The 22,820-nt window shown below is 38.6% G+C and overlaps 1 protein-coding gene across 1 annotated transcript in view; it reads right to left on the bottom strand.

The window, feature by feature from the left end:
- SEL1L2 (SEL1L2 adaptor subunit of SYVN1 ubiquitin ligase) overlaps positions 1 to 18,273 on the bottom strand; it is a 61,188-nt gene extending 42,915 nt beyond the window's left edge. The window contains exons 1-2 of the mRNA XM_065893258.1: positions 18,179 to 18,273; positions 13,662 to 13,824 (exon numbers count right to left, since the gene is read on the bottom strand). Of these exons, the coding sequence (XP_065749330.1) occupies positions 13,662 to 13,824; positions 18,179 to 18,228 (213 nt within the window). The 5' untranslated portion in view covers positions 18,229 to 18,273. The remainder of the gene's footprint in view (positions 1 to 13,661; positions 13,825 to 18,178) is intronic.
- Positions 18,274 to 22,820: the final 4,547 nt, after the last annotated feature.

Below are 22,820 nucleotides of genomic sequence, written 5' to 3'. Positions count from 1 at the left end.
CTGAAATTGAAACTGTGATTAAAAATCTTCCAACAAACAAAAGCCCAGGACCAGAGGGCTTCACAGGCAAATTCTGTCAAACGTTTAGGGTAGAGGTAACACCTATCCTTCTCAAACTCTTCCAAAATATAGCAGGGGGAGGAACACTTCCAAACTCATTCTATGAGGCCACCATCACCCTAATACCAAAACCAGACAAAGATGTCCCAAAAGAGAAAACTACAGACCAATATCACTGATGAACATAGATTCAAAAATCCTCAACAAAATACCAGCAAACAGAATCCAACAGCACATTAGAAGGATCATACAGCATGTTCAAGTGAGGATATCCCAAGAATGCAAGGATTCTTCAATATACACAAAACAATCAATGTGATAAAGCATATTAACAAATTGACAGAGAAAAACCATTTGATCATCTCAATAGATGCAGAAAAAGCTGTTGACACATTCAACACCCATTTATCATAAATACCCTTCAGAAAGTAGGCATAGAGGGAACTTACCTCAACATAATAAAAGCCATATATGACAAACCCACAGCCAACATTTTTCTCAATGGTGAAAAACTGAAACCATTTCCACTAAGATCAGGAACAAGACAAGGATGTCCACTCTCACCACTATTATTCAACATAGTTTTGGAAGTTTTAGCCACAGCACTCAGAGAAGAAAGACAAATAACAGGAATCCAAATCGGAAAAAAAGAAGTAAAACTCACTGTTTGCAGATGACATGATACTATACATAGAGAATCCCAAAGATGCTACCAGAAAGCTACTAGAGCTAATCAATGAATATGTAAAGTAGCAGGATACAAAACTAATGCACAGAAATCTCTTGCATTCCTATACACTAATGATGAAAAATCTGAAAGAGAAATTAAAGAAATACTCCCATTTACCACTGCAACAAAAATAATAAAATACCTAGGAATAAACCTACATAAGGAGAGAAAAGACCTGTATGCAGAAAACTGTAAGACACTGATGAGAGAAATTAAAGATGATACAAACAGACAGAGAGATAAACCATGTTCTTGGATTGGAAGAATCAACATTGTGAAAATGACTATACATCCCAAAGCAATCTACAGATTCAATGCAATCCCTACCAAACTACCAATGGCCTTTTTCATAGAACTAGAACAAAAAATTTCACAATTTGTATGGAAACACAAAAGACCCCAAATAGCCAAAGCAATCTTTTTTTTTTTTTTTTGCGGTATGCGGGCCTCTCACTGTTGTGACCTCTCCCGCTGCAGAGCACAGGCTCCATACGCGCAGGCTCAGCAGCCATGGCTCACAGGCCCAGCCGCTCCATGGCATGTGGGATGTTCCTGGACCGGGGCACGAACCCGTGTCCCCTGCATCGGCAGGCGGACCCCCAACCACCGCGCCACCAGGGAAGCCCGCCAAAGCAATCTTGAGAAAGAAAAATGGAGCTGGAGGAATCAGTCTCCCAGGCTTCAGACTATACTACAAAGCTACAGTAATCAAGACAGTATGGTACTGTCACAAAAACAGAAATATAGATAAATGGAACAGGATAGAAAGCCCAAAGATAAACCCACACACATATGGTCAGCTTAGTTTTGATAAAGGAGGCAAGAATGTACAATGGAGAAACTACAGCCTGTTCAATAAGTCGTGCTGGGGAAACTGGATAGCTACATTTAAAAGAATGAAATTAGAACACTCCCTAACACCATACACAAAAATAAACTCCAGATGGATTAAAGACCTAAATGTAAGGCCAGACACTATAAACCTCTTAGAGGAAAACATAGGCAGAACACTCTATGACATAAATCACAGCAAGATCCTTTGTGACCCACCTCCTAGAGAAATGGAAATAAAAACAAAAATAAACAAATGAGACCTAATGAAACTTAAAAGCTTTGCACAGGAAAGAAAACCATAAACAAGACCAAAAGACAACCCTCAGAATGGGAGAAAATATTTGCAAATGAAGCAACTGACAAAGAATTAACCTCCAAAATATACAGGCAACTCATGCAGCTCAATATCAAAAAAACAAACAACCCAATCCAAAAATGGACAGAAGACCTAAATAGACATTTCTCCAAAGAAGATATACAGATTTCAACAAACACATGAAAGAATGCTCAACATCACTAATCGTTAGAGAAATGCAAATCAAAACTACAATGAGGTATCACCTCACACCAGTCAGAATGGCCATCATCAAAAAATCTACAAACAATAAGTGCTGGAGAGGGTGTGGAGAAAAGGGAACCCTCTTGCACTGTTGGTGGGAATGTAAATTGATAGAGCCACTATGGATAACAGTATGGAGGTTCCTTAAAAAACTAAAAATAGAACTCCCATATGACCCAGTGATCCCACTACTGGGCCTATACCCTGAGAAAACCATAACTCAAAAAGATTCATGTACTGCAATGTTCATTTTTTAAAAAGCCAGGACATGAAAAATTAAAAAAAAAAAAAGCCAGGACATGGAAGCAACCTAAGTGTTCATCAACAGATGAATGGATAAAGAAGATGTGGCAGATATATACAATGGAGTATTACTCAGCCATAAAAAGAAACAAAATTGAATTTTTTGTAGTGAGGTGGATGGACCTAGAGTGTGTCATACAGAGTTAAGTAAGTCAGAAAGAGAAAAACAAATACCATATGCTAACCATATATATGGTATCTTAGAAAAGAAAAAAAATGGTTCTGAAGAACCTAGGGACAGGACAGGAATAAAGATGCAGACGTAGAGAATGACTTGCGGAGACAGGGAAGGGGAATGGTAAGCTGGGACGAAGTGAGAGAGTGGCATGGACATATATACACTACCAGATGTAAAATAGATAGCTAGTGGGAAGCAGCCACTTAGCACAGGGAGATCAGCTTGGTGCTTTGTATCCACCTAGAGGGGTGGGATAGGAAGGGTGGGAGGCAGATGCAAGAGGGAGAAGATATGGGGATATATGTATATGTATAGCTGATTCACTTTGTTATAGAGCAGAAACTAAGACACCATTGTAAAGCAATTATGGTCTCAAAAAGATGTTAAAAATATTTTGGGAAGATGGAATTATGAAAAATGACAGAAGGTAGTGGAACAAAAGGGTGAATACGTTGTTCAGTAAAGTTCTTGGTGAAAATGAAAAATGTGTGTTTTATTTTTACTTAGAAAACTGAAGGCACATTTTGTCCCACCCAATATAATGTATGTGACCATATGTGGATTTCTGGTATCAGTAGGGGTGTCCTGGAACCAATCCCCTATGGATACCAAGGGCCTACTGTACCACATTGACAAAATAAAAGAGAAAAATATGATCATTTCAATTGATGTAGAAAGAGCACTTGACATAATTCAACACCTTTTTATAATAAAAACACTAAACAAATTAGGAATAGAGGAAAATTACTTCAGCATAATAAATACCATGTATAAAAAGCCCATAGCAAACATCATATGTAATGGTGAAAAACTGAAAGCTTTCCCTTTAAGATTAGGAACAAGGCAAGGAGATGTACTCTCATCACTGCTATTCAACATGGTACTGGAAGTTCTAGCTAGAGGAGTTAGGCAAGGAAAACAAAAAAAGACCTCTAAATTGGGAAGGATAAGTAAAATAAACTTTGTTCACAAATGACATAATCTTATATGTAGAAAACCCTAATGATTTCACAAAAATCTGCTAAAACTAATAAATTCAGCAAAGTTGCAGGATACAAAATCAACACAAAAAACAAATAGCTTTTCTATACATTAACAATCAACATTTAGAAAAGGAATTTAACTGTCCATTTTACAATAGCATCAAAAAGAATAAATACTTAGGAATAAACTAACCAAGGAGGTGAAAGACTTGTACACTGAAAACTATAAAACAATGCTGAAAAAAATTTAAAAAGACATAAATAAATGGAAAATATCCTATGCTTATGTATTGGAAGACCTAATATTGTTAGAATATACCCAGAGAGATTACAGATTCAGTGCAACCTCTATCGAAGTCTCAATGTCATTTTTGCACAAATAGAAACAAACATCCTAAAATTTATATAAAATCCCATATGGAAGCTCACAAAATAGTTAATCTATCTTGAGGGAAAAAACCCCAAAGCTAGATGCCTACAGTAATTCAAAACCCTATGGTACTGGCATAAAGCTACAGTAAATCAAAACCCTGTAGTACTGGCATAAAGACAGACATATAGAGCAATGGAACAGTGTAGAGAGACCAGAAATAAACCGTCATATATATGGTTAAGTGATTTTCAACAAGGATGCCAAGGCATCAGGTGCTTCTGAGAAAAGTACAATCTGCCCTTTAAATTCTGAATGTTTGTGTCTTTGTTCCAGTTACTATGGCTGTGTAACAAAGTAATCAGAAACTTGGTGGCATAAAATGACCATTTTTTAGGCTAAGGGTTCAGTGGGTCAGGAATTTGGTCAAGGTAGAGTGGGGATGGCTTTTCTCTGATCCATGATATGGGGGCCTTAGTTGGAAGACTCAAAGTCTAGGGATGCAATAATCTGAATGTTGGTTCACTCACACGTCTGGCAGTTGATTCTAGCTGTTTGTTGAGACCTTAGCAGAGACTAATGGCCAGAACAGCAACATGTGGCCTCTCCTATTGTATGAGCTTCCTCACAGCATGGTAGCTGGGTTCCAGGAGTGAGCATCCTGAGAGAGAGGGAGCCAGGCAGCAGAGCTATATCCTTTTTATGACTTAGCCTTCAAAGTGATGTAGCAATGCTTACAGCAAACTCTACTGTTTGAAGTAGTCACAAGCCCACCTGCATACAAGCAAATGGAAAGTAGACTCTGCTTTTTGATGATGTTGATTAGGGGTCTGAAATAGCATGTGGACTGGAAATATTACTGTGGCCATTTTGGGGGGAAAATGCCATACTGCTCAACAAAAACCAGAAGGGTGTAGAGATATTCCACTTCCTCTTAGTTATTAACCTTCAAGTCTAACACCTATTCCATCTGTGTATTCTTTTTAGTACAGAATACTTTGAATATGAAAAAGTAAATAAAATAATATAAAAAACCCATGATCCATCACCCAATCATTATCCATTGTCAATTTGCCCAATCTGGCTTCACTGATATCCACACTGATTTTCTCTGGCCATCCAGTTTATTTTGAAGTAAATCTTGGACAATATATATTTCATCTGTAAATATTTCAGTATGTGCCTCTAAAAGAAAGAACCTTTAAAAAACAAAATCATAATATCATTATTCACTGAAAACATTAATATAAATTTGTTAATATCATTAGTCAGTGTCTATATCTACCCAACTGCCTTATAAATGTTCTTTATTTTTCTTTTAACTTTTTCTTTTCTTTTTTTAACAGTTTGTTTGAATTGGGATCCAGATATGGCCAATACATTGCAACTGAGTGGGAAGTCTCAAGTCTTTTTTAATATCTAAGTTTCTTATCCATCCCTTTTCTCCTTGTAATTTTTCGTTGTTGTTGAAAAAACCAGTCACTCCTCCTATAGAGTTATACTTAGCCTGGATTTTGTTGATCACAGTACTGTATTTTCTACAGGCTGGCAGTCAGATTTAGAGGCTTGATCAAACTTAGGTGTAATGTGTTTGGCAAGACTGTCTCATAGGCAGTGTTATGTATTTCCATCAGGAGGTATATAGTTTCTTGTCTCTACTTTGTGATGTTAGCAGCCAGTAATGGCCACTGCGTAGGTCCATTGACTTATTAGGGGTGACAAAAAGATACCATTCTAATTCTGTCTTTCCTTCCTTATTTATTAGCTGGAATAATTTTATAAAGAAAAACTTTCCTTGGTCTCCTATATTCTGAGATATAGTTTGTGAAGAATAGTCAATAAATGTTTGAACCTGTCTGTTTATCAGTTTTCAAAATAATGAGAGTTGGTTCTCTAACATCCTCCAAAGTGATTAAAGAGTGTTGTTCCGGGCTTCCCTGGTGGCGCAGTGGTTGAGAATCTGCCTGTCAATGCAGGGGACACGGGTTCGAGCCCTGGTCCAGGAGGATCCCACATGCCGTGGAGCAACTAGGCCCGTGAGCCACAACTACTGAGCCTGCGCATCTGGAGCCTGTGCTCCGCAACAAGAGAGGCCGCGGTAGTGAGAGGCCCGCGCACCATGATGAAGAGTGGCCCCCGCTTGCCGCAAGTGGAGAAAGCCCTCGCACAGAAACGAAGACCCAACACAGCCAAAAATAAATATAAAAAAAAAATAAATTAAAAAAAAAGAGTGTTGTTTCTAAGTATCATTATGAACTAATGGATTTAAGTACATTTGAGGTAATTTCAGTCCATTGTGGTCATTATTCATCTTTGTGCTCAATTGTTCCATCTTTAGTAATTCGTGCTTGTTTGAGCTGCCGGACCAGGGATTGAACCCAGGCCACCGCAGTGAAAGCGCCAAGTCTTAATCACTGGACCACCAGGGAATTCTCAATACTAGTATCTTCTTACAGTGTCCTTGCCATCAAGTAGGATAAGATGTTTCAACATCATCTTGTATATTTCTTGCCCCATACCCAGAATTTGACATTTTCCAAAGATTCTGCTTTCTTTTCAGTGGGAGAGGACTTCTGTTGTTAAACATAATTCCTTTTGGGGGGGAGAGTTAACATCTAAATTTAACTTTTTATATATTTGTTATCAAATTAAGAGATGTATATGTATTAAAATTCCAATACTTCTGAGGGCTTAAAATACAAATATCAATGCCCTGCTCCTTTCTAGGCTACTCCCTATTTGTCTCCTCACTTTTAATTATTTTAGCTGTTTTCTTCTAATAATTACCACCATTAGGACTCCTGATAAGTTGCTACTACTTGCTGTTAATTTATGTATTTTGCACATTAGCTATAGATTTGCTAGATGATAGATGATGATTTAGGTCATCTACATCACTTTATTTTTTCTCCTTCCTCCTCTTCTCAATAGAGTCATAACACTATTTTTTGTCAGAACATAATTGTAATAGTCTGTTTTGATGTTCCTAATATTTTCAAGTTGCTACTCATTTGTAGCTTTATTATTCCTATCACCATTTTTACAAGTTCATTCTACACTCTTATGCAAATCATGGGTAATATGCCTTTCTTTCTATGCTTCAAATTAAAAACAATTTTGTATTAGCCATTCAGCTTAATAGCTGATGGAATATTTGAAGAGCACAGGGTCATAGGCAGCGTCCTGAGGCAGATTACCAGACTTGCTTTCACCTTGGCATCAACCTATTAGTCTATACTTTTTATTTACCATTATCAAAGCCCACGTTTCTACTTTTTCATCTAGCTCATGAGAACATGATGCAAGACTTTGTTAAATGTCTCCCTAAAATCAAGATACAACGAGGTCTGATAATTCCATCAAAACAGAAAATGAATAATTTCTTAAACTTTTTATTAAAACTTCAAGGATAAAGAACAATCTTACTTTTTAAACTAGGGAATTGACTGCAGAGTTCAGTTCTTAAAAGCATAATAGCTCTAACATGTGGTTTATAATTTGTAATCTACTTAATCCATAAACTAAAAAAAAATCTAAGATTCTGCCAATTCCTCTTTAGTCTCAAAGGCTCCCTTTTCAGGAAAGTTGATCATGAAGGCTGTTATTACAAATGGAAAGTGGAATCCTGGTACTCCTCTAACCCTTGTAGTTATATTTTAAATGGCTAAATTGGTTCCTTGTAAAAATATCTTTAGCCAATATTATTGGCTAAATAATTTATTTTTCTTGCAACTCTTAGCAATTTTTGATTCTGCTCCATTTAGAATCTTGTTTATGTAGAAACTTTGATAGTATACAAATATACTGACCTTTATATAAGAAAATGAAGATATGTTCTATTCAGTTGAGCTTGTATTATAAGATGCTTTCACCAACAGTGTATCATTTTGTGCAGAGCCTACCACACTTTTTGGCCTGATCCTCTTGGAGAAAATTGTGAGGTCATGAAGTTGTGTAGTGGATTGTGTGGGAGTTAATTTCCATCCTGTGATTGGGATGGAGAGCTTTCTCTGTATAAAACTCATTCTATAAAGGGCTAAAACCATGATTTTCCCAGCCTCAAATAAATCAACTCAAAGAGAATGCTTCCTCTCTCTTTAGCAGAAAAATAACAATGGATGATCTTGAATTAATTCTCTGGAGGGCTTAACTTTTTTTTTTTTTCCCCACTGATTAAAGCATGGCAGGCAGGAAGACAAAAGATGTTATGGGTTCTCATGTAGTAAAGATGCCAATTATAGTCAGGGCTGTCCTGTTTCTTTACACTTAGGCATTGTTACCTAACTACTTTACTGTAGTCAGTTTTTGGTCTTTGGTTTTTTCTGAGATAAGGCTGAGGTGAAATGAAATGGATTATAGAATGATTAAATCTTTTTTTAAATTAGTTTTATTTTTGGCTGTGTTGGGTCTTTGTTGCTGCACGCGGGCTTTTCTCTAGTTGCGGCGAGCGGGGGCTACTCTTTGTTGCAGTGCGTGGGCTTCTCATTGTGGTGGCTTCTCTTGCTGCAGAGCACGGGCTCTAGGTGCGTGGGCTTCAGTAGTTGTGGCACGCGGGCTCAGTAGTTGTGGCTCGCAGGCTCTAGAGTGCAGGCTCAGTAGTTGTGACGCATAGGCTTAGTTGCTCCGCAGCATGTGGGATCTTCCCGGACCAGGGCTCGAACCCGTGTCCCCTGCATTGGCAGGCGGATTCTTAACCACTGTGCCACCAGGGAAGCCCTAGAATGATTAAATCTTAATCCAGAAAAAAAATGCTGTGATTTGAAAAGAAGCTACACTATAGTGATGACATCAATGATACTTTCAGTGGTTTTAAAATGTCAAGCTCTGCAAATTAAATTTGTTTATAAGACCCTGAACTCAACCATTGTGCTGTGTTATAGTCACTGGTATTTGAGTGGAAAGAGTTAAGTGTAGAGGATATTTTAGTATATTTCAAAGCAAATTACTCAGGTTCCATAATAACAACTTAAAAATTAAATGTTCCTCCTTTTTCTCTTTATATAAGGAATTATTAAAAGAGAAAAAAGTTTAAGCATTTAATTATTGTAATTGTTGTACGGGGCTTGAAAGCATCTGTGGTCATTACTTTTAGCTCAAATCGCATGCCAAACAGAAGTGTGAATCAACCCTGATGGAAAACTCAGATCCTTTTTGCACCCTTAATACAAAAAGATGATTAACATCAAAAAGAAATGCTCTACACAGGTAATCCTAGAATTATCAAAGCGAGTATTTGATACTAAAAATGATTTTTTTTCAGTAGTAGCACAGTGCTAATAATCATTACAGTGATTAAGTTAATTTTAAGGTGATACAATGTGAATGATCCATTTCTTCTTTTTTATTTTTTAATTTTATTTTATTTATTCTTTTATACAGCAGGTTCTTATTAGTTATCTATTTATGATCCATTTCTTGATTCTCAAAGCAAATGAGGTTTAAACCCTACCTTCTTGTTTGGCAAATTAACAGACAAATTTTCTATTGAAACAATTCATCAGTATCAAGAAAAGAATGAGTCTTTCTAATCCTGAATCTCTGCTTCCTTAAATGAGGATCAGAGAAATAAAAAATACATAATTTATCTACCTCCAGCTGGTATACTACAATATCTTATGACATCCTCTAAAATATGGCTTATTTTTGTTTGTTCTTTCCTCAATTTTCACCATTTTCATGAAGACTACATCATTAATGAATAGTTTTCATTATTTGGAAGGTACAGATTCTTTGCAAATCAATTCAATGGAGTCTGTTCACAATCTTATTTGTTTTTATTGCCCTTATCAGGATTTCTTTTAGTTTATTTGGATTTTTTGTGAGATGAACCATTCAAGGTGCATGAAAAGAAATAAGTATGCCTCTTTTCCTCCATCCAGCTTTCCTTTTATACATAGCCTGAAACTGCATTTCTTCCCCCACCCCCTCAATGCCTGCATGAATCTGAGTTCATATCTTTTTTGTTTTCTTTGTTAAATCAGGTCTCTACTAGCCCTCTGGCACTCCAGGCTTCTCCCATCTATAACATTTCAGTATTTCCGATTGTTCTTACCCTTTTCCCCCAGAGATAGGTGTCTTCATTCTCATTTTCTTTCTATCTTTATGTCTATCTCTCTCACTCTCTTTCATTATCATTCTCAGTATACATTTCAGCTTCTTCAGCCACATTTCTGTTGCTACGTTGTCCTCACAGTTCCCAGCAATATTTCCTACCAGTGCGGCTGGATTCCTGTATCAGGCTGGCACAAACAGCCTGAGAAGAAAGGTGGTCACCTGGCCAGTCCTGTTAAAGAGCTGTGATCAATATGGCACGTGGCCAGCCTTGTTGCAGCAACCAGCCATCAAACAAAGCATTGTTTGTACCATGGAATATCTTTAATTGTTCTTTGTATAAGGAGATAAATCAACTGCAAGAGGACTTGCTATCAGAAACAGATTTTCCTATAGTGATGACAGGGATGATAGTTAATTTCCGAATAGAATCCAGCTGTAGCACTGGAACACGGTCCTGTAAGCTCCCTGCCCATCCAGATAACACTTTGGCTGCAAGATCATGGGGAGCTGAAGGGAGGAGGGAGAAGTCCAAGTGAAGAATACGGGTGTTCAGGTTGTCAGGAAGATCATAAGAGGAGCTTGGGGCAGAGACTTTTTCCAACCACTGTTGTAGCATTTCAATAAACAGTGTGGCTGAATTTTGCATATCAGGTCAATGTCAGCCTTTCAGGTGATAAGTCTGTCCTCACCCACATTTTGTCTTCTTGTCCTCTTGAGACCAAACACACATAAATAGACAGGAGGTCTGGGGCCATGCGATAGAACAATTCTAACTAGAGTATGTGGAGTGAAACTCTGACTTCAACTTTAAAATCCATATGTTTTATGTATCAATTATGTTAATTTGGAATTTTTTTTTCTGAAAGTAGTACTTTGACCCTTGCATCAAATACTTTATTCAAATATAGACAAATCCTTCATGTTGCCTGTATCCAATATTCTAGACTGGGAGCAAATGTCGCTTCTTCCTTGAAGCCTTCCCTACCTGCCTCAGGCAAAACCACTCAGACCCTTTTCTGTGCACTTTATACACACCTTAATTCTAGTCCACCTAAATTATGCTGAAATTATTTGTTTATATTTTTGTTTATAATATATAAATATATAATATATATATAATATATTATAAATATATAATATATTATTTATATAAATATATTTGTTTATATTTCAGATTGGCCCATAAGGACTTTGGCCTATTGATCTTTTTCTCCCCATCAACAGGATTATGTGTGGTACATAGTAAGTGTCCAAGAAACAACTGTTGACTTAATTAATTAATTAATATACCCACTAACAGAAAAAGCACATATTCACTAGTTTAGAAAGGAATTAGGTGACATTATTTGTTGTGGTGGTCATGATGGTAACATTTGGTCTGTTTTGGAACTTTATATTTTTGATTAACCAAATATGGGATATATTCACAGGGAAAGATATCTGTGATATATTATTAAGTGAGCAAAGAGCAGATTAAGAAACAGCAATTAAAGTATGTCTCATTTTTGTAAAAAATTTTCTACATACTTATAGGAAAAATTCTGGAAGAATAATAGTAAGAGTAGTAATTGCATTTATATCTTTTATGATGAATGATTATAAAGTTCCAGGTATGGAATTAAGTGCCTTCACACATTATTTTAATCCTCACAACTCCATTAATTCATTCACCATGAATTAATTCAGCATTCAACTAATATTTTTTGTCCCAGGCACTGCACTAAATTTTTAGAGATATAGCAGTGAACCAGATAGACATAGAACCTGGTGTTTTATCATTATCCTAACTCTACAGGTGAAAGTTAGAGAGGTTATCCCACCCATTAGAGTTCCTCTCGTCCAACTTCTGGTTCAAATAAATATGCAGACTCACAAGACTCCCACAGGCTACACATGCCACCAGTTTCTTCAGGTAGATGTAGCACAGGAATCACAGTTTGCCAGCAGGCCTCCTTTCTGTGGGAGTCCTTGCAGCAGGTCACATAGTCCTCCAGCAGCCCTCATCTTTGGTCCCTCAGCTGACTCAGACACAAGGGGATGAGATCCCCTGTTGCACATTGGGTGGTGCAACAGGCAACCTGACATAAAAGCCTCATATTCCCCCTATAACAACTCCATAGGCATAGTGTCCAGGATCCCGGTAAGAATCATCACCACCATCAGGTATTTATAGTTCATGACAGTTTCTCCCAGTCCAAAGGTAGTTTACCAAGTAGAGGTCATTTCAACAATAAGCAATACTATCTAGAAACATAGTTAACATTTCACTCCTATCATATTACCAGGGAAACAGAAGTAGAGAGTGAACCAAAGGTCAAATTCTCATGCAGAAGAAGGGGAAAGGGTTTTGTTAAGTAGTTATCCAATAAGCAAGTGGTAGAGTGCATTTGAACTTAGATCTGCCTGACTCCAAAGCTTAGCTTCTACACTTTACTGGATGGAAACAAAAATGACCTATGGGAAAAGATTTTAGACAACTTTTAGTGTCTTCCTCATAATTTCTGAATTCGCCAGTTTTTCTTGTAATCAGCATAAATTTCTTTTGTGATCAGAAAGAAATGTTTTCATTAAGAAGACCAGCAAAGGGCTTCCCTGGTGGCACAGTGGTTGAGAATCTGCCTGCTGATGCAGGGGACACGGGTTGGAGCCCTGGTCTGGGAAGATCCCACATGCTGCGGAGCAACTAGGCCTGTGAGCCACAACTACTGAGCCTGCGCGTCTGGAGCTTGTGCTCCGCAACAAGAGAGGCCACGATAGTGAGAGGCCTGCGCACTGCGATGAAGAGTGGCCCCCGCTTGCCACAACTAGAGAAAGCCCTTGCACTGAAACGAAGACCCAACACAGCAAAAATAAATTACTAAAACTCCTACCCCCAACATCTAAAAAAAAAAAGCGCAACCAGCAACATGAAAACATACTTTTGCTATAGCATTAAGTGAAAGCAGCCAGAAACAAAATGATACATCACAATCATAATACATGTGATTATGATGATATTTTTAAAAGAAAGATGCACAGAGGAAGAAGCCAAACAGAAATACAAAGCAGTCCTAACAGTAGTCGAGTCAGGATGGTTGGCTTGTGAAGGGCTTTTTTTTTTTTTTCCTGTTTTCCAGATTTTCTATGAAATGCTTATGTTATTCTTGGAATAAAATGAAATACACATACTAAAATAGAAAAGGAAATATATATAGCTTATAAAATATTTGAAGTGTAAAAACCAGGCATCCTAAGGTAGGAGATTTAGTTCCATATTTCTTTGCATAGGTGAATATATTTTATTATAAAATTTAACTATGTTAGGGGTTCAGAGTTCTCACATTATTTCGAAACACACACATGGACATGGATGGTGGGAAGGTGGATTAGAGAGCAGCTCTGCTCCATTCCTGAAAGTCACTCAAGAACTAGAAGAATTTGCCCCGGGCTCCTGCTCGTTCCTGCCCTGACGAGAACATTACACTCTGCATTACAGTAACTTTCCTAGGCCTGGGCTCATGCAGTAGAGGCTCAACTCCTCTCACATGTTATTTGCCTATAATTATTTCAGGATGTAGCTATTTAAAGTTTAATTTTCTTTCAAAACTCACGTTTTGGGCTTTATATGATCCTTCTTTAGCCAACGACTCGTATAATTGGATAGCTGCTGTTATGTTTTGCATGCCAAAATTTCCAAATAGCAAAGCATCAGCCATTTTCTCCATAGCTTTCAAGTTTCCCATGTCAGAGGCTTTAGCAAAGAGTTTGTAGGCTCTGTTTGAAGAATACAAAGTTAGAAGTGTGATTATCAAAAATGAAAATTGCTGCTCCCTCCTTCATACTGCTTCTCTCTAACAAGTAGGACCTGGTTGATGTTGCTACTAACAAAACAGTTTGGCTAAAGTCCATTACATTTCTAGACCAGTAGATTTTTTTCAGCCCTAGGTCAGTCTAAGATTATAATTTCAAATATATCTGACAAATAATGAAGCTGCTGAAAAGTAGAAATATTGAGGCTATATCATGCTTCAAGCTTATAGACCAAGAAAAGTGAAAAATTGGGGCACTTGTCTTAAAATAGTGAACTCTCCCACGGCAACTCCCAATAATTATGAGTATTTGATTTATAAAATGAACTCTGAAATACATAACAATATAATTAAAAATAATCAAAACTGGAATGTCATCTTGGAAGTTACTATCATGAGAACAGTTCCTTTATATTCCAAAATAAATTTCTAAAACAGAACATATTATTCAGCACAGCAAAGACAGACTGTGTGCGAAAACAATAACCAAACAAAACCTTAATGGTTTTTAGGGCTGTAGAGTCTGAATGCCTGGGTTCAAATCCTGGCTCTACCACTAATTTAGTTTGAGAGCTTTGGGCAAGTTACTTAACTTCTCTGTGCCTCTTTGATCTATGGAATGGGGATAATAAGAGCACTTACTTCATAGGGTTTCTGGGAAGATTCAATGAGATAATCCATGTGAAGTGCCTGGCATACTGCCTGATACAGAGTAAGCACTCAATAAATTTAGCTATTATTATTACTAGGACTATTGCATAGATTCTGAAGTTTTATAGCATGGTACTTTTTCTCCTATAATTAGTGGGTAAATCACGTAAAGTTTAGTGATTACCAATATAGATGCCAGAGGATTGCCTCACAGTGCATTTTATGAGTCCTAGTCAGAAGTCACCTGGACCTGATCTGTGTAGCAAGTAATGATGGAGAGACTTGCAAGGTCAAAACTTGTGTTGGAGATAGAGAGTGCTTTGGGAATTTATTTTTACTCTTTTAACTTCCTTTTTGGTAGCAGTAAGGTCAGTCAAGCCTGTGACCTTGACTCAAATACCGGAACAAACACACAAATCTACCACAGCTACCAATTCAGAAGGATCAGGAGACTCAGCTTTATATACCCCTACCCATGCTGTTGCTAGAATAAGCTGCTCTTGGTCAAAAGCTGGAGCAGAACAGAATGGGCCAAAAAGGCCAGGATGAGTGACATCCAGGTACGCATTAAGGTCCTGGATGGCAAACAGAGAGTAGATCCCAGTGGGACAAAAAGAAGCCAGGAGGTCAAGCAAGAAATTAGCCATGGTCAAAGCAAGCAGAGGTTCTGGGGACCAGAAAGCAAATAATAAAATAGAAGGTCTCAAAGGTCAATGAATTCAAATGTCTGGCATCAGGGGATGGGCATGGCAACAGGATACAGACTCCTGGGAGCTCTTCTGTTGCATGGCTTGCTGCTGCAACCACATAGTCTGCTGGGACTAGAAGGGCACCGACATGGTCCAGGGCAGAGAAACCTGAGATGGGCTACAGGGGCCAGCAATATATCCAGTCGCTGGTCCCAGGGGGCAGCAAAAGTTTGCAAATCCAACCCCTCTAGGTGTCTTTGATTCTGAGGGAGGGGTGGGTACTTAGGTCCCCTGTCAGGAAAGTCCAAGGTGATATATGGAATACCAGAAGCAGGACCAAGGGCAGGAGAAAGGTGTTGGTAAAGTTTGTGGGATTAAGATGTGGACTGCAATCCCCAAGAGTGAAAAAGTAGGAGAAACTGGGCTGCAGGGGCAGATCTCCAAAAGAAAGTTCAGTTAGGTATCCGGATTGTCTGTAAAGGATCTGGCATTGGATGCTCGGTTGGGTGCTGGGGAAGGAGGAGGCTAAATGCATCTCTAGGACACATCAGAAACTTGGTGTGGGGCAGCAGCTTATCTTCATAGCTTCTTCACTGATGGGGAGTAATTCTTAATGACAGTTAACCTGGGATGTCATAGAGGTTTCTTGACTCCTTCAGACAAGTTTGTGTTTCCCTGACATATGCTTGCTTAACATCTGTACTTCCAACAGCACTGACTTGTTCAACAATTTTCCTTTCCTATATATGAAGAGACTGAATAAATGAATTAGACCAAGATGTGGGTGTGGATGAGCCAAAGATTCTACTAGCCCCTCTAACTTATGCTACCCTCATCTGAGAAGTGGTGAAGCAAGGAGGCGGTAGGGTAGAAGATGAATAGGAGGGATATGATTCCTCTTTGGTCTGACCAGAATCTTAAAATGGCTGTATTAGATGTAACTGGCTTAAGTGGAGAGCAGACCATCCTGAAAACTGAAGGAATTTCACCCATCTTGCCCACAAACTCCTAGGGTCTTTTGTTATGAACACATTTGGTTTCAGGTCTCCACTGCTACACATGCTGAAGGGTCAGGAGACTCAGATTTATGTACCCTCTCACGTATCTATGCTGCTACAGAAATAAGCTGTTCTTCTCGGATTCTTGGGCAAGGACTGGAGCAGGATAGACTGGGAAAGAATAACCTGAGATTGAATGACACCAGGTAGGCATGAAGGTTCCTGCACTGCTGGATGGTCCTGCACTGAAGGGCTGGGTTTTCTCCCCATCCTTGAAGCCAGAAAGGAAGGCACACATCAAGGTTAAGCAGAACCTTCTAAGAGTGGTTTTGTCCCATCAGGCTGAATCTAGGCCTTCCTTGGACTTGATGGAGCCCCTCATCTTGGGTTCACAGGCTATAGGCAGAGCTAGTCTGAAATCTCAGGGAACAGCCCTTCCCATTGTTCTCTCATCTAGCCCGGCCAGCTTGAGAAATCCTATCCTTACTCATCTACTCATTGGCACCTGAGTGAGCTGACTTCCCAGGCTGGATTGTAGTTTGGGGTCTGATTTAACTCCATCCTCATCGTGAGAGCCCCCAGGAATGCTCAGCATGAGCCTTGGGTTTTGCTGAGAATGGTTTCCTTTGCTCTTATAAAGAGCTTCTAATTTAATTTTCCCTAGAGAGAGGACCAAATCCTTTACTTCCTTCTTCTTGTCACTTTGGAAAAATCAGAATCTTTTTGACCTTCCATTTCCTCCTCCGTAATTTGGGGATAATAATTTATGTCTTACAGTATCATTGTGAGCAATGAGTAATATCCCACACATAAATGCCTACAACATTAACACAAAGAAGGACCTTGAAAAATGGACGTTGCGATGTTTTTATAACCAGGTTCACAGTTGAGTGCCCCACCCCCACCCTCATCCTCTACACTCTTAAGGTCTTCTCAAAGGCTTTGAGTTTTCAGAAAGAATTCATGGCCTCTGCGGCTACCCGCCTCGGGCTGGTTACCACAGCTCTGGGATGCTTCCCGTGGGGCTGGTATGCCTAATTTGTGTGAAAACAAAAGAAGTCTCCTTGTCGGGGGCTCAGAGTCCATTCTTTCTATTATGGTTCAAGACACACTTACCTTCTTCTCTTCCACACCTTCCACTTACCATTTAGAGGACTAGAGATAAAAATAGCAAACACTTATCTCCTTATTACTAAGGACATTGTTCTAAGAGCTTGATTGCATCATCCAGGGCATGAAGCAGTTAAGTAACTTGCTCAGGATCACACCAGTAATGACAGAGCCAGAGTGTGATCCCAAGGTTTTAACTAGAGAGTTGATAGGACCTCAAGTTGTGCCCCTCTCCTGGGGGGAGAAGATATTTCTGCCTCCCATTTAGACAAAATAGACAAGTGAAAAGAGAAACAATGAACGTGATGTGAGACCATGTGGCCACGGCTTGGTCACCTCCCAGTTGTGCATTTGTGATCACCTCACTTTAACATCCTTGAATCTCTGTTCTCAACTTTTTAAAGGGGGAAAAATGAAACTCTTCTTAACTCATAAGTCTGTTCTGGGGATAAAATGGCGTCACATGTACGAAAGTGCTCTGAAAACCATAAAGTGATGTACAAATGCTATTAGGCAGAATAAAGCATTCTAAAACAATAACTTCTCTAATTCAAATAATACATGTTTTATTTCATTTGAATCAATTAAAGCCAAAACAGAATATTTTTGCCTGAATGCTCAGATCAGTGCCTTCATTCTGCCTTTCATTTAATGTGTAGGGACCACAATTTCACACATAGTCCTTCCATTTGTAGGCTGGATAATTTGTAAGATTCTTTAAACACCATTTGATCCTTTTAAAAATAAAAGCTTACAGGCAAATAAGCTTACTTGTTATACCAGTAAGCTTTTAACGACAAATTAGATTTTGGATTGTTCCTTTTTCTCAACCTGGAAATTGAACTTGGCTTAAGTAGCTGGATGGACTTACTCTGCTTTTTGTTTTCGGCTTTTAGACTGCTGGAGGATCTTGATGCCCATCTTAAAAAGCTGGTCTCCTTCATCTGTGAAAATTTTCTTTGTTTGCTTTTTTACTGTATATGGACCAACAAGGACAAATAACATTATTTTTGTTTTATATTTTAAAAATAATATGCTGGAATATTAGTTGGGGTTCTCTCTCATTTTCTAACTTCTGCATTTCAAGATCACCTCACCTTTGGTCAGATGGTAGAAGCTGCCTACAAAAGTACTCTCTTCCTCTCTTTTGTGAAAGGTCTTGGAGGGTAGAGGAGACAGACAGATGTTTCTGATGGTAGGAGGGAGAGAGGTGTTCCCAGTGTGGGAAGAGGGTACAAAGTCCTGTAAGCAGAAGACAGGAAGCAAGGCCTCTAAGGGAAGGGGTTGCCTGGTGTATTCTACAGGCTGGATCTTAGACACCAGGCTCTCAGCTCTCAGATCCCTTGTCTGAACCTTAAGATTTCATGAGCAATGGGCATCTCCAAGATGACCATTGTGTACCTAGGATTGGAAGAGAGAATCTCCCTGAAAATTTTACTCTGCCCAAGGCTCCCCCCTCCTCCCCAGAACCTTTCTCAGACCTTTCTAGCCTGAGAACTGTTGGGGATGAGCATCAGGAATAAGAGTACGTGTGCCAAGACACACTTTGGACCTTGGAGAAGACACACAGAGAGAGTACCAATAATAATTTGCCTTGAGGGATGGAGACTCAGAGTAAATTTTATAGCATTTAAGGAAAATAAGGAAACAGGAAGTTACCCGCTACAATAATAATATTTTAAAACATTTATATAACAATTCAAATTTTCAAAACATATCACCAGTTTACAGATGGGGAAAGCTGGTTAGAAGGAGAGTCTGCTTTAGAGCCCCCATCCCAACACACACACACACACACACACACCCCTCCATAGTATCACAGTGCCTCTTGAAGTCCATTATGACACTCACTGAAAACTCTGATTAGGTGAACCACATCTGAAGTCATTTTATTTTATTATTATTTTTTAACATCTTTACTGGAGTATAATTGCTTTACAATGGTTTGTTAGTTTCTGCTTTATAACAAAGTGAATCAGCTATATATATACATATGTCTCCATATCTACTCCCTCTTGTGTCTCCCTCCCAACCTCCCTATCCCACCCCTCTATGTGGTCACAAAGCACCGAGCTGATCTCCCTGTGCTATGTGGCTGCTTCCCACTAGCTATCTATTTTACATTTGGTAGTATATATAAGTCCATGCCACTCTCTCACTATCATCCCAGCTTACCCTTCCCCCTCCCTGTGTCCTCAAGTCCATTCTCTACGTCTGTGTCTTTATTCCTGTCCTGCCCCTAGGTTCTTCAGAACCTTTTTTTATTTTTGGATTCCATATATATGTGTTAGCATACAATATTTGATTTTCTCTTTCTGACTTACTTCACTCTGTACGACAGACTCTGGGTCCATCCACCTCACTATAAATAACTCAATTTCATTTCTTTTTATGGCTGTGCAATATCCCATTGTATATATGTGCCACATCTTCTTTATCCATTCATCTGTTAATGGACACTTAGGTTGCTTCCATGTCCTGGCTATTGTAAATAGAGCTGCAATGAACATTGTGGTACATGACTCTTTTTGAATTATGGTTTTCTCAGGGTATATGCCCAGTAGTGGGATTGCTGGGTCATATGGTAGTTCTGTTTTTAGTTTTTTAAGGAACCTCCATACTGTTCTCCATAGTGGCTCTATCAATTTACATTCCCACCAATAGTGTAAAAGGGTTCCCTTTTCTCCACACCCTCTCCAGCATTTATCGTTTGTAGATTTTTTGATGATGGCCATTCTGACTGGTGTGAGGTGATACCTCATTGTAGTTTTGATTTGCATTTCTCTAATGATTAGTGATGTTGAGCATTCTTTCATGTGTTTGTTGGCAATCTGTATATCTTCTTTGGAGGAATATCTATTTAGCTCTTCTGCCCATTTTTGGATTGGGGTTATTTTTTTTTTCTGATATTGAGTTGCATGAGCTGCTTGTAAATTTTGGAGGTTAGTCCTTTGTCAGTTGCTTCATTTGCAAATATTTTCTCCCATTCTGAGGGTTGTCTTTTGGTCTTGTTTATGGTTTCCTTCGCTGTGCAAAAGCTTTGAAGTTGCATTAGGTCCCATTTGTTTATTTTTGTTTTTATTTCCTTTTTCTAGGAGGTGGGTCAAAAAGGATCTTGCTGTGATGTATGTCATAGAGTGTTCTTCCTATGTTTTCCTCTAAGATTTTTATAGTGTCTGGCCTTACATTTAGGTCTTTAATCCATTTGGAGTTTATTTTTGTGTATGGTGTTAAGGAGTGTTCTAATTTCATTCTTTTACAGGTAGCTCTCCAGTTTTCCCAGCACCACTTATTGAGAGGCTGCCTTGTCTCCATTGTATATTCTTGCCTCTTTTATCAAAAATAAGGTGACCATACGTGCATGGGTTTATCTCTGGGCTTTCTATCCTGTTCCATTGATCTATATTTCTATTTTTGTGCCAGTACCATACTGTCTGGCACTGTAGCTTTGTAGTATAGTCTGAAGTCCAGGAGCCTGATTCCTCCAGCTCCGTTTTTCTTTCTGAAGATTGCTGAAGTCATTTTAAAGAGAGGCATTCTGGGATTTGATGCCTCATTAACAAGACAACAAAGAACTTTTAAAGTGGTTCTTGTTTTTCTTCTTCCTGACAAGATATCAGAGTTGTGCACTTTCTTTTGTAAATTGAAAAACAAACCCAAACACAACAAACTTAAAAGCCAGTTTACAACTATTTTGAATGCTTCAAGTTATCCAATCAATTTAGTAACACCAGACAAGTTTTGTGTCTAACTTCTGCTTTGGGTTGTATATTACCTATACTTATGATTAAAGAGGAAAAATAATGGGAAAAATCTACTCATCTGTGTTTGGAATAGCAATTGCTCCTATTAACATGCTTTCAAAGAGTGAGAATAAATTTTGAAAGGTTGACTCTGCATCCATATACATATGAGAAATGATTTACCACTACAGATTTCTAGCCATGGCTTTTACCTTTATGTGTAATTTTCTTTTTGGTTTTCCAAATGTATTAAAATACAAGTTTTCTTTAACACAAGAGGGCTCAATTATCAGAAAAAGTTATCTTGACAACACTTTGATTTTCTTTTTATGGTTTAATGATTTCAAAATTTGGGGAAAATTACAGTCAGGAAATGATTTGTGGATTTGAGGAGACCATTCTGAAGTTGATGTAAAAGACCTTCACAACTCTGAAGTCCTTTGAATGGCCAACTGTTTTGTACTGGTAGGGGCTCTAAGGTGACTGAGAAGTGGTGGGGATGAGCATCAGGAATAAAAGGGCGAATAGGTGTGCCAGAGAAGTATTTAAGGCAGCAGTAATTGTGGAAAGTGCTCTAACTAGATGAGTTTGTATTTCAGTGTTTGTCAGAGATATAATTTGTAGAGAGTTCTAGATACTTTATTACTTCTGCAGCCTTATTATCATTACTCCCTATCTAACTTAAGGACTGTTATGGGCTGAATTGTGTCCTTCAAAATTCATATATTGAAGTCCCAACCCCCAGTACCTCAGAATGTAACCTTATTTGGAGATGAGGTCTTTAAAGAAGTGATTAAATGAGGCCATTAGGTTGGGGCCCTAATCCAATATGACAGGTGTCCTTATAAGCAGAAGAAACACCAGGAGCATGTGGGCACAGAAAAAAGATCACGTAAGGACACATTGAGAAGGTGACCCTTTGTAAGCCAAGGAAAGAAGCCTTAGAATGAAACCAACCCTGCAAACACCTTGATCGTGGACTTCCAGCCTCCAGAACTGTGAGAAAATAAATGTCTGCTGTGTAAGCCACCTTGCCTATGGTATTTTGTTATGGCAGCCATAGCAAACTAATACTGATGCCAACTCCAGATCACAAGGAAAATAAGCTGTCCCTTCTCCCTGTGAGAAAGGATGCACCCAAACTCAGTTTCTGATCAGATCAGTGGCTACCTTCTAAAAGCAAGAGGGACTGAAATTTCCCATGGCCCCCCAAGGTTTCCAGGTGCTGGACATCTGACTTTCCTAGGCAGCTGGATGCCCAAGTAGCTCACCTCTGACAAGGTCACTTTCTCATGATTGTACTCAAAGTACAGTGTAGTAGGTAGACCTTGCCCTTGCATGTGTCCAGAAATACTTGGACCCAGATTACCTTTCTGTGAGATGGTGGGAGAAATGGGAATCTATGCCTTCTCCTGCTCATACTTCAGTTGTAAAATTCTCTAATCAAGTCTATTTCTTAATTCCTGTCACTTGCCATTGTGGAATTCGTGCAGAATCCTCTTGTTCATAATGACTAGAAGCAAATCTTTAGAACAAAAATGGCCCACTTGCTTCTTTCAGATATTAATGAGAAGAAGGAAAGCTGGAGACAACTTGTTCTCTGTCATTCATATGTTTACTCGTTCATTTAATAGGTATGAACTGATACTCACCATGTGTTAGACACAATGCTAGATATTGTGTCTTAGCCTGGTGGAGAAAAACATGTTTACCAAAAATTACAAGGCCATGTGGTAGGCACTATATAAGAATGCACAGTGGGAGTAAAGG

This window comes from Phocoena phocoena, chromosome 15 (assembly GCF_963924675.1).
Source record: "Phocoena phocoena chromosome 15, mPhoPho1.1, whole genome shotgun sequence".
In the NCBI taxonomy this organism is placed as follows: Eukaryota; Metazoa; Chordata; class Mammalia; order Artiodactyla; family Phocoenidae; genus Phocoena; species Phocoena phocoena.
Note: the sequence above shows the minus strand (reverse complement) of the source record. Positions and strands in the feature narration are given on the sequence as shown.